At 43.1% G+C, this 12852-nt stretch overlaps 1 protein-coding gene across 1 annotated transcript in view; it reads right to left on the reverse strand.

Annotated features, from left to right (window-relative positions):
* LOC134338382 (leucine-rich repeat-containing protein 43-like) overlaps window positions 1–12122 on the reverse strand; it is a 128716-nt gene extending 116594 nt beyond the window's left edge. The window contains 3 exon segments of the mRNA XM_063034171.1: window positions 5965–6203; window positions 6360–6720; window positions 12048–12122. Coding sequence (XP_062890241.1) covers window positions 5965–6203; window positions 6360–6720; window positions 12048–12122 — 675 coding nt within the window.
* Between the last annotated feature and the right edge of the window lie 730 nt (window positions 12123–12852).

Genomic DNA, 12852 nt, shown 5'->3' on the forward strand with positions numbered 1-12852 from the left:
CACTGGCCTCATTAGTTAAAGTATGCTTGCCAAAGTTTCTTTTTCTCCAGCAGTGGCTGATGGAAAATGCCCTGCAACTTGACTACAAATCAACAACCCTACACACCTTTTGCCAGCCATTAACTAACAGACAGATAGACCTTTTATGGTATTTTTTACAGAGTGGAAAAAAAGATCAGGCAAGCTTCCAGACTTCTTGGCAGATCATTCCTGTTAGTTACCACAAAACGTACTGCTGTAGAAAACTGGCCTCACGATTATCTCATCTAAATGAGCTGCAAATTCATATGTAGCAGTGCAACATATATTTATACAGTACATACATTACTGTATGCAGGTAGGCCAGCCAGTGGTGTAGTGGCATCCACACTGGACCCCGAGGTGAGTAGTCCCGGGTTCGAATCTCGCCGGCTCCTTACGCGTTTTCCATCAATGCTGGGTTGAGTGTCGAGCTGGCAACTTGGCCTCGTAAAAAGCAGAAGCTAAAGAAATGGTGGGGTTACCACTCAGTGCATCACAAGGCACAGAGAGGAACAACTGTGTGCATGCATATATACTGTGTATATATTATCTATATGCATAACCTATATGTGTGTGTGTATTATAACAGTAACTATAAATATATTATTATAATACATCCATTCACATATATTTATTTCTTACATAATTACTTGCCCACAGTGGACACATGAGAACAGTTTCACCATCCATCCACTCTGAGGCTACAGATTAAACCCAGAACTGACAAAACGCTCCAGTCAGTTCATAACTGTCGCTGCGTCATTCTGAGACTGAGCAAGTACCACAACCTGCCTCAGACAGTTGCGGGAGGGAGCTTTATTCAGGGCAAGTGAAAGTTACGCAGCGTGTGCGGGATTAGACTGGGAGTATCCGGAAGACCCTACGTTACCACGTATCAACACAGCGTTAAGATTCATTCAAGGGTGGGAGCAACTAGCTTAGTCTTAACCCAAACCAACTCAAATTTCATTTTTGTTTTTAATGTGTACAATGTGACTGTTCACTCTGAATCTCTTTCAATTACTCCTTTCAACCTTATTCTCCTCTCTTTCACTTGTTGCCCAGTCTTGGCACATTTTTGTTTGCTCCTTCCCGCGTCACACTTTCACTTCTAATCCGTGCTTCATTTCCTTCCCCTTCTTACTGCTGTGGCACCACATGAATGTATCCATAGCTACTAATTGTGTATGATTGACTTTGCAGCTCATGTTCTCAATATTATTTATTTATTATTTTTGAAATTTGCACAATTTGTCTTCCTTTGCACACTGGCCAGTCTTTGATGGTGTGCAGCTTTATATTGATTTATATTAACATTATAAAAAAGAAAGTTCCAGTTGCATGGCAACGTGGCAACAGCTGCACACCCATGCAGCTGAGAGTGAACAGTGACTGTGAATGCCTGCAAAAATGACCTTAAGGTAGCATATGATGACATTTATTTACTTTGATGATAAATAAATTTACTTTATTTAATTATAGGTATCCGTTAGTCTTGTGAGACCATAGACTTGCGCCTTGGAAGTTTTCCAGGGCGCAGGCCTGGGCAAGGTTGTATGGAAGACCGGCAGTTGCCCATGCTGCAAGTCTCCCCTCTCCACGACACCGATGTTGTCCAAGGGAAGGGCATTAGGACCCATACAGTTTGGCTCTGGTGTCGTCGCAGAGCAATGTGTGGTTAAGTGCCTTGCTCAAGGACACAACACGCTGCCTCAGCCAAGCCTCAAACTAACAACCTTCAGATCACTAGACAAACGCCTTAACCATTTGGCCACGCGCCAACAACCACTTTATTTAATTGGTGTCTCTTTATAAGCTACAATCACAAATGTTCCACCCTCCACACCTGCCGAGTTTCTTTTCTAGTATATTCCCTCAAAATTCAAAGTAAATTTATTATCAAAAAACATATCTCTCAACATATATAACCCTGAGATTTACTTTCTTGCGGGCATACTCAATAAATCCAGTAACCATAATAGAATCGATGAAAGACCACATCAATGCTGTAGGGGGATCTCATTGAAAACTACTGAATGTTGAAAGGACTAGAGAGCGTGGATGTGGAGAGGATGTTTCCTATGGTGGGGGTATCCAGAACTAGAGGGCACAGCCTCAAAAATGAGTGGCAACCTTTTAGAACAGAGGCAAGGAGGAACTTTTTTAGCCAGAGAGTAGCAAATTGGTGGAATGCTCAGCCACAGAGTGCAGTGGAGGCCAAGTACATGGGTCTATTTAAGGCGGATGTTGATAGTTTCCTGATCGGTCAGGGCACCAAAGGATATGGTGAGAAGGCAGGTGTATGGGGTTGAGTGGATCAGCCATGATGGGGTTATGGGATCAGCCATGATGGAATGGCGGAGCACACTCGATGGGCAAATATCCTAATTCTGCTCCTATGTTTTATGGTCTAATGGTGGGCAAAAGACAACATACTGTACAAATACAAAAAGAAATAGAAAATAAAAGAAATAATAATAATAAGCTTTTGTTTTAGTGTATCTATAAACTCTACAATGCTTTTGTTAAGTTGATCATATTAAGGAGAAGATGGCAGTGCGATTCAGCTCGCAGTGGCCACTCCGGTGGTGATATCTGTTATCTGTCAAGTAGGGTGCCTTGCACAATACTGATTTGATGGAGACAGACGTGAGAGTACCGAGGAACATCTGGTGTAACTTCTGAAGTGCCTGCTTCGCTGCTGCTGCTACTGTGTGGTCCAGAATCTCCGAAGGAGAAGGCTCTGAGTCTCTAAGGGCCCCAGTCAGAAACTCTTCCTGCCATGAACCTCCAAGCGCGCAAACTTGCTGGTGCAGCACCACTGGAAGCACTCGACTGCAGCGGACTCTGAGTCCATCCGAAAACTTTCAGCTTCCGACCAGCCCTCCAACACAGCCTCTCCGAGCACTATCCTCTGCCGAGCGCTTTGACCCCGCCCCGGCCACTGAGCAACAAGCAAAGCCAAGGACTCGGGGCCTTCCCCTCCGGAGATTCTGGATCACACAGTAGCAGCAGCAGTGAAGAAGGCATTTCAGAAGTTTCTCCAGATGTTCCTCTGTGCTCTCATGTCCGTCTCCATCAAATCAGGATTGTATACGGCACCCTACTTGACAAATAACAGACATCACCACGGAGTGGCCGCTGCTTTCAGGTCATATTCTTGCATTATCAGACTCCAGTTTAATAACCTTCTATTCTTATCCTTCAATTTAGTTAGAAACACCAACGGATTGTGATCGGTGTAAACCACAAGTGGTCTCTGGGCAGGACAAACATAGACTTCAAAATGTTGTAAAGCCAGAATAAGTGCTAGAAATTCCTTTTCAACAGTGGAATAATTTTTCTGGTGCCCATTAAATTTCTTTGAGAAATAAGCTACTGGGTGTTCAATGTCATCCACACCCTTCTGTAACAGTACTGCCCCAGCAGCTTCGTCACTAGCATCTGTTGCTATAGAAAATGGCTTGGAAAAATCAGGTGCTTTGAGCACAGGATGATAACACAGGATGGTTTTCAGGCGTTCAAATGCCTCCTGGCAAAGATCACTCCATACAAAATCTTTCACTCTTCCCTAGGAGTTTTGTTAGGGGGAGAACGATATCTGCAAAGTTCTTACAAAACTTACAATAATACCCAACCATTCCCAAAAACCTTTCTTGCCGGTCAGAACAGGAATCTCAGCAATAGCTTGAACTTTGGCCTGTACAGGAGCCAGCTGGCCCTGGCCTACTACATAGCCCAGATATGTAACTGTGGCATGGCTAAACTCACTTTTAGCGAGGTTCACAATAAGATTAGCCTTGGACAGCCTGTCAAACAGATTGTCTATTGCTGCAATATGCTCTTTCCACGTGTCATTCCAGACCACTAAATCATCGGTATAAGCCCCTGTGTTTTCTAATCCTCTAATCACAGAATTGATCATTCTTTGAAATGTCCCTGGAACATTTTTCATCCCAAAGGGAAAAACATTGTACTCATACAGTCCAGATGGTGTCACAAATGCTGATATTTCTCTGGCCTTCTCTGTCAAAGGGACACACCAATATCCTTTTAACAGGTCAATCGTTGTAAGGTATTTAGCCTTTCCCCCCTATCAATACAGTCATCCACTCTCTTTCTCCTTCTTGTTTCCAACTTCTTGTTCAACCATTTTACTTTTCTCTAAATTCATTCTGTAAGGATGCTCTTTGATGGGCTGGGCTGAATTTACAATGACATCATGCTGTACACCTTAGAATGTCAGGGAATAAATCTTTATGTTTGCTAATCAATTCCTTCAATTGTTTTTGCCGTGTAGTCTCCAACTGAGGAACCTTATCAGTAATATTTTTCAAAACAATGGAATTCTTAAATCCTGTTGATACTAGATTCAGTGGGTTAAAATGATTTTTCATCTCATTCCCAGCCTTCACGACTCCATTTGTTTTCATAACAGTACCCACAGGTGCTACCTTATCAACCCAGTGCTCCATTTTAATGTGGGAGCTTTGCAAATTCTGTTTTGCAAGGTCACAAGCTTTGTTAAGTCTCTCCCGCACATTGACCCATATTTCCAAATCAGACCACAATACTTTGAGTTGGGTCAAAGGTCCTTTTGGCCTGTGACCGAACGCGGGTTCAAATAGACTACACTCCAATGATTTTTTAATCATATCTCCAACAGCAAATAAGAGTAGGGGTACCCCCTCATCCCAGTTTTTTCCATTTTTCATACAATATGTTTTAATCATGGTCTTAAGAGTGGAGTTGAACCATTCCAAGGCTCCCTCGGACTCTGTGTGATATTTAGATGACACAATGTGCTTAGCTCCCAGTTCTCCAACTATCCCCTGGAATGTTCTCGAAGTAAAGTTACTACCCTGGTCAAATTGAATTTCTTTGGGCAGACCTACCAGTGTGAAAAACTTACTGAGTGCTTTTACCACAGTCCTGGCCTTGATGTTTCTGAGAGGCGCTGCTTCAGGGAACCTAGACACAGCACACATAATTGCTAACAAGTACTAATGACCAGCTGCAGTCTTTGGCAATGGGCCTACACAATCCACTATGACCCTAGAAAAAGGTTCACCAAAAGCAGGTATCGGTTTAAGTGGTGCTACTTGAAAATCCTGATTTAGTTTCCCCTCAACCTGGCAGGTATGGCAAGTCCTGCAAAAATTCACAACATCCTTTCTTAAATTAGGCCAGTAGAATTCCTTCACAATCCTGTGCACTTTCTTTACTCCAAAACGTCCTCCCAAAGGCATCTTGTGGGCCAAGTTTAAAATTTCAGCCCTGTAAACCTTTGGAAACACTGCCTGAGGCATGATAGCCCAATCCTCACTTGCAGGCACAGTGGCTGGTCTTCACTTCCTCATCAATACCCCATCTTTAAGGTAATATCCTGCTGACTCTCTCTGAACCTCCTCTTTTGTGAGAGCTGTCTCCTTTAAAGCCACCATTTCAGAATCTTTATTTTGTTCCTCTATAAATTCCTTCCTCGATAAGGACAAACCTTTCTCATATGCCTTACTCTTCAAATCCTGTTGTAACATGGAAGGTAGAGAAGTCTGTGTCACATCATCATACTTTAAACCCCTGGTTTTGCTATCATGGGTCTCAGCAGACTTTCTAAACATGCTTCGAGTTACTGCGCATGTGGGATTAACTTCAGTCTTTCTGTGTGAATTCTTAGCAGCAGCTTTGCTCATTAGTTGAACTGCTGAATACACATCATCAACTTGGAGAAGTGTCAACCTTCCCCATTGTTTACTAAACTCAGCATTATCACCAGATTTATAACTACTATGTGTGTATTGTGGGAAATGCCAAACAACCCATTTACCTTATTCCTAAAACCTTTATTCCGACTTGTCTCCATGACATCATTGTGAACAACATCATAACCTTGAAGATGTTACCTCCAAATGTCAAAACAAAATTCAACAGAGTGACACATACTTCCTCAGCAGGCCTTTGTCCTGCAAGCAGGGTCAAAGGTCGCGAAACCAATCCAACCTTCACAAGTACTTTATTCAAAAGTCCAAAACCCACACTTTTCCCACTATCTTCGGTAACATTTACCTCATCAATTTTTATCTCATCACTAACTTTTAAAACACTGTCTAATACAAGCGACTGAGAATCCTCAGTTTCCACTGGTACCATGGTTAACCCCTTATTCACTGAACCAAATCCATCTGACACAGAAGGACTGCATTCCTTTTCAACTGAGTCAGACACCTCAGACCTTACCTGAGCTTCAACACAAGGTTCAGTACCCTGTGAATCCACAGGTACTTCAACAACCTGAACACAGGCAATCGGGACAGCTGCCTCTTCTGGACTTTCATCACTTGTCCCAGTTTCAAATTCAAGATCAACCCGAACCTCCCAGCTACTTTCTGGGTACCTCTCATCTGGAGTAAACTCAACCTTGTGGGCTAAAACACCTTCACCTGCTTTCTTAGCAGACCCCCGCAGGGTGGCGGCATCCTCTTCACCTAGGTATGCCCTTACATCATCGGGAACACACTTCTTAAATTCATCAATCAACACAAGCCCTTTCGAGCTGTAAAAATCATCAGGGTCCAACACTGGACCTCCTAGCTGCCACATCTCCCTCTCGAACTGTCTCTGTCTTTCTGCCTCTTCTCTCCGTTTGTCTGCCTCTCTAGCCTCGCGGATCCTCTGCCTTTCTGCTTCATCAGCCTCAAGCTGTTTTCATTTCAATTTCAATTGCAACGGAACCTCAGCCTCAGTAAGTACCTTACCTTCAACGAATAACTCTAACACCTTTTCATCAAACTTTCCCTTAGCTATATAATGCTGGGCTGTTATCATCTGCATCTGAGCTTTTCTCCTCTTAGTGGTCAGCTTTAGTCATAACTTTTCAGCAATTCTCAATAGCACATCCCTCTTAGCATCATCCAACGCTTCAGGGGTTGGTTCTGCCACAAACTTATTAACCTCAGACTCCATTTCTGCTGACATTCCACACAAGCAAATCAAAAGGGATTTTACCCCAATCAAATCCAAACAAGCCCCCCCCCAACCAATTTGTTCATATCTCGGACGCAGGCCTCAATTTTGATAGGGACCCGGGACGGGTTAAAGATCCAGCCGAAATGCAAACACTTTGGAGTCCAGTATTGCTATTAACTAATGGTATTTATTAGTAACTATGCAATACAGTAATATAAATGCAGATATATCAAACAGGTTAGCAAAGATTTTATATATATATATATATGTGTGTGGAAATATATGAAAACCAAGCTTCTTCACATCTAGGGGTAAATAGTCTTCCGATGATGAGTAAAGTTCAGTTCAGTTTGTGATATTGAGTTGAGTAGTGATGGAGAGAGAGAGAGAGGGAGAGATTTGAGTCTTCAGGTGAGCTGATGCCGTCGATCTTCCCGTTGTCCTCTGAAATCCTTTAGAAGTCACCGACTGTGACCACAACAAAGGGGACCGTTCTTCTGTGGTGGAATTGTCAACCCAGGTGAGGGTTGGACACACGAATAACTCCCCACCGGTCACACCTTTTTCACACTGCGAGAGCCACTGATCGATCCGCCTGATCGATCCTCCAAAGCCCACCTTCTCCGTGGGCACAGCAAAGGTCATTCAGTGTCCAAAACTATGTGTCTGTAGGTCTAACAGCTGACCTTCTATTTATCTCACCGTGCTGAGTACCAGCTGTCCATCAAGTGGCTCCTCCCTTCTCTCTCTGTAAGAGCTTGGAAGCTGCCAATGTCCTTGTAGAAAGTATAAACAAACTGTGAGTGTCTTCACCTCTCTCTTTCTTTCTTTCTCTCTCTTTTTAACAAGGTGCCTGGTGTTGAACAACTCTCTCTCTCTCTTTTCAAAAGCACAGTTCATAGGGGTAATTCAGGACCCTGTCCCACAAGAAGGCCTCCAGACGAAGAAAACAGAACGATCAGTTCAGGAACAATGAAAAAGATTCATACAGGACATTGAAACTTAATTCAATGCACCAAAACGTCACCAGCCCTGGCGCAGAATTTACAACAAACGAAGAGATAATGAACTTTGGCCAAACAGGGCAATGCACAATCAAGAAGGGAGCTGGATTTGGGAGGGAAAAGGACACACTCACACATTTGAAGACGTGCAAACACATGAAGTTACAATGGTTTTGCTAAAAGTGGTTACAAAAAATACCCACACTGGAAAAGTACCAGCATAATTATTGGTATAAAAGTTTACTTGTCTTCATCCATACCTATTAATACATAACAATAATTTTCTGAAAAATCCTGAAAAAGTGCCTGAATTTTGACAGATGTTAAAAGTATCTTTTACCTAAAGGAGAAATCACAAAGATCCATCAAGTTATTGTCCTATTACTGGTTTACAAACTATATATAACATTGTAACGTCATGCATCTCGCAATTAATCACCACTCACTTGGATAACCACAATCTACTTGCAGAAGAGCAGAAATAATGTTGTAAGGGTATGAAAAGATGTAAAAAAACAACTGATAATAGATTCTGTAGTTTTAATTCAAGCCCGGTGGAAAAGCAGAAATCTTTCATGTTGTTATATTGATTACCAAAAAGCATTTGATTCTGTCCCAGCTATTATTCGTGGTTAATAGAAGCTCTGATCTATAAACTACACCCACTATTTGTGAAATTCCTACAACATCTGATGAAACATCAGCATACTTTAGTCACACTATCTATGCACAACCCCCCGTTATTAAAATAAACGGAGGCATTTTTCAGAGCGACACTCTTTGCCCACTGAGGTTTTGTCCAGCTTTAAACCTGCTCTCTAATTGGGTGAAAGTAGGCTTTCAAATCAGAGACAACCAAATGAATTATGCCTTGACACACCTTCTATACATGGACGGTTTGAATTTACACGCTCCTACATCAGTAAAGCTAAAACAATTAATTCAAATAGAACCATTTTCTAAAGATATAAGATGATCTTTAGACCAGATAAGTGCAGAACATTAAGTGCCTGAAAACGCGGGATCTCTCAGTGGTCACTCATTATAATTCGATTTCCCATTCTTATTCTGACATGTTAGTCCATGGCCTCCTCTACTGTTGCGATGAGGCCATACTCAAGTTGGAGAAGCGCAACCTTATACAGTATTCCGTCTGGGTAGCTTCCAACCTGATGGCATGAACATCGATTTCTCGAACTTCCAGTAATGCTCCCGCCCCTCACCATGCCCCATTCCCATTTCCCTCTCTTACCTTATCCCCTTACCTGCCCGTCATCTCCCTCGGCTGTTCCTCCCCACTTTTCTTCTTCCATGCCCTTCTGTCCTCTCCTTTCAGACTCCCCCTTCTCCAGCCCTTTATCTCTTCCACCAATCGATGTCCTAGCTCTTCACTTCGCCCTTCCTGGTTTCACCTATCACCTTGTGTTTCTTCCTCCCCTCCCTCTATCTTCTTACTCTGACTCTTCTTTTCTCTGGTCCTGATGAAGGGTCTCGGCCCGAAACGTCAACTGTACTCTTTTCCATAGATGTTGCCTGGCCTGCTGAGTTCCTCCAGCATTTTTTTGTGTGTTGAGGTGATAAATGAAGCCAGGTGTGGGGGAATGGTTATATGGTTATATGAATGTAGATGGGGGGTGGGGGGGGGATGAAGTGAGAGGCTGGGAGGTGATAGGCAAAAAAAGTAAAGGGCTGAAGAAGAAGAAATCTGATTGGAGGGGAGAGTGGGCCATGGGAGAAAGGAAAGGAGAAGAGGTAACAGAGGCAGGTGTTGGGCAGATGAGAAGAGAAGGTGGAAGAAGGGAACCAGAATGGGGAATGGAAAAAAGAGAGCAGGAGAGGGGGAGGAATGGAAAAAACAGAGAAGGAGAAACATCTCATTTGAGACTGCTCTCAGCAAAATAAACTGAGTCTCTCCTCTGCACCATCTCTTGCTGCAGATTTTAGATAATAAGCAAGTGTGTTTGATCTGCTCCAAAACATGGAGGGGGGGCAACTTACACAGGATTTTCTATCTCTGCAAGAAACCTCCATCTCATTTTATTGTCTTTGACCCGTAAAATGTTTCAGAAGAGGCAATGATGAGCGCAGAATAAGGAGAAGGAAACATCAGCAAAGAAGTGGAAACCAGATCTATAGGGCACTAAAAGTACTGGTGAAGGCAGCTGCTGCCATGACAGCCAATGCCCTGGGCAGGCAGGCAGGCATCAGTCACATGTGGGAAAGCCTGAGGTCAATTCCACTGTATGCACCCACTTAGCAAAAACTCTAGATCAGCCACACCACTCTGTGCAACATGCCACAACCATGGTGAAAGTGACTCTTCATATGTGATCAGGCCTAAATAGAAACTTTATAACCAAGTCACTTGGAGTTAAACAGAAAACAGAAAAAGTAAACAATTTCTTCTTTATGATTAAACACAACGTGTGACCCACGTTTAATAATACCTCATATTACAAAGACAAAGTTAGCAAACAATTGTTTGAACAAACTCTAGTTTCCTATTTTTTAGCTCCAATTTGGGAAAAAATGGACACGGAGCCATATACTGTAGCAGTTCAAATGCTAAGAATATAGAGCACTGGAAAGCAGTGTGCATTATCAAGGAGCTCGAGTTCCAGGCATGCTTACTTCTCATTGATGCCATCGAGAAGGAGGTACAGGAGTCGTCGGTCCTACATCACCGGGTTCACGGATAGTTATTCAGCAGGTCGGGCAGCATCCGTAGAAACGAACAGTCAACGTTTCGGGCCGAGACCCTTCGTCAGGACCGAAACGTTGACTGTTCAGCCCGAAACGTTGACTGTTCGTTTCCACGGATGCTGCCTGACCTGCTGAGTTCTTCCAGCGTGTTGTGCGTGTTGCTTTGACCCCAGCATCTGCAGAGTATTTTGTGTTCACGGATAGTTATTACCCTTCAACCATCAGGATCTGAACCAACATGGATAATTCTACTCACTTCAACACCCAAACCTTATACATACTTTGCTGACAAATTTATTTTGAACTTTGATTTTTAAGACAGGAGGTGACACGTTATTTTGTGTTTTGCATCTGCTAGTTGGTCAAGAGACCCACGAAGCCCCTTCTACCAGAATTATCCGGTTCAAGTTTAAGTTCAAAGTACATTTATTATCAAAGAATGTATAAATTATACACCTTGAGATTAGTCTGCTTACAGGCAGCCACAAAGCAAGAAACCGGAAAGAACCTAATAAAAAAATTAATTAAAAAAAAAAACGACACCCAATAAGTTGGTTAATAAATACTCCTTTGTCTCTATTTAGTTAGTAGCAGAGTAATGTCAACCATCTAATTTTTTTCAGTGGAAGTGGCAGAAGTTACTAAGATAGTTATCTCACTGGAGGTGAAAGTGCATGTTGTAAGTCATGCAAATGGTTGTCTAATAATAGTGCGTTTGTTATATTTAGTTTCATCCACGCAGAAGGGAATTTTGAAACAAATTGATAAGATTACCATCTCTGGGCAAATTGACAATTTTATTCACAGTTAAAAATGTTTTTTTGTGTACGAGGAATGTAATCGAAAGGATAACTACACTCATTCTATTTCTGACCGTCTCACTTTAAGGACTCCTTATCTTGTCATCGCATGCTCTCGTTATTTATTGCCATTTATTTATATTTGCATTTATTTGCATTTGCACATTTTGTCGTTCATCGATCCTGTTTATGGTTACTGTTCTGTAGGTTTGCTGAGTATGCCTACAGGAAAAAGAATCCCGCAGCTGTATGTGGTGACATGTACGTATTCTGACCATGAATTTAATTTTGAACTTCCACAAAGCTGTTCTGCTTATAAATAAGGTACTGGACAGAGCACTATGTGCAAATAATCTTGATGGAGAAACCATGTGCGCCAACAACTGTTTAATTGAACAGCGAGGGCAAGTTCAGATGTGGAGACATTTATGGCCAGCTGAGATTAGCTCAGTCTTCACAGCACTGATGTACACGGAGTGCTTGAATCCCATAAGGTTTTCAAGACCATTGTAGAAAATAACCCTTCTTTGGCAGCATGAGTCCTGAAACGTACTTCTCTGGAGGTAAACGTATGCAATGCGTGTGCTGCCACCTTGAACTTGAAGGGCTTTTCCAGCAGGACATGCATTGCGCACTTTTATCTCCAGAGACGTGCATCAGGGCTCAACGCCGTCAAAGACTGTCTTACTCCCCATCAGCCAGCTGGTCAAGGAGAATGGTCGGCAACAGCAGGAATGACCTCTGGAAGTCTTATGGGATTATCAAGGCCAGTGTGATCGAGGAACGGTCGCAGCAGGAGGAGGAGCGAGGGGCTCGGGAGAGCGCTGAGCACTGGGAAGCAGCTCAGGTGAGTGTGCTTTAAAAAGGAGCGTGGAGGGCAACCGAAGGGTTAAACAGATGGTATTGACCTCCCACATCATGAAGACCCTGGAGAGACTTGTTCTGGAGCTGCTCCGGCCTATGGTCAGGCCACACTTAGATCCCCTCCAGTTCGCCTACCAGCCCCGACTAGGAGTTGAGGATACCATCGTCTACCTGCTGAACCGTGTCTACGCCCACCTGGACAAGCCAGCGAGCACTGTGAGGGTCATGTTTTTTGACTTCTCCAGTGCGTTCAACACCATCCGCTCTGCTCTGCTGGGGGAGAAGCTGACAGTGATGCAGGTGGATGCTTCCCTCGTGTCATGGATTCTTGATTACCTGACTGGCAGACCACTGTACGTGTGCTTGCAACATTGTGTGTCCGACAGAGTGATCAGCAGCACTGGGGCTCCACAGGGGACTGTCTTGTCTCCCTTTCTCTTCACCATTTACACCTTGGACTTCAACTACTGCACAGAGTCTTGTCATCTTCAGAA

This window comes from Mobula hypostoma, chromosome 27, assembly GCF_963921235.1.
Source record: "Mobula hypostoma chromosome 27, sMobHyp1.1, whole genome shotgun sequence".
In the NCBI taxonomy this organism is placed as follows: Eukaryota; Metazoa; Chordata; class Chondrichthyes; order Myliobatiformes; family Myliobatidae; genus Mobula; species Mobula hypostoma.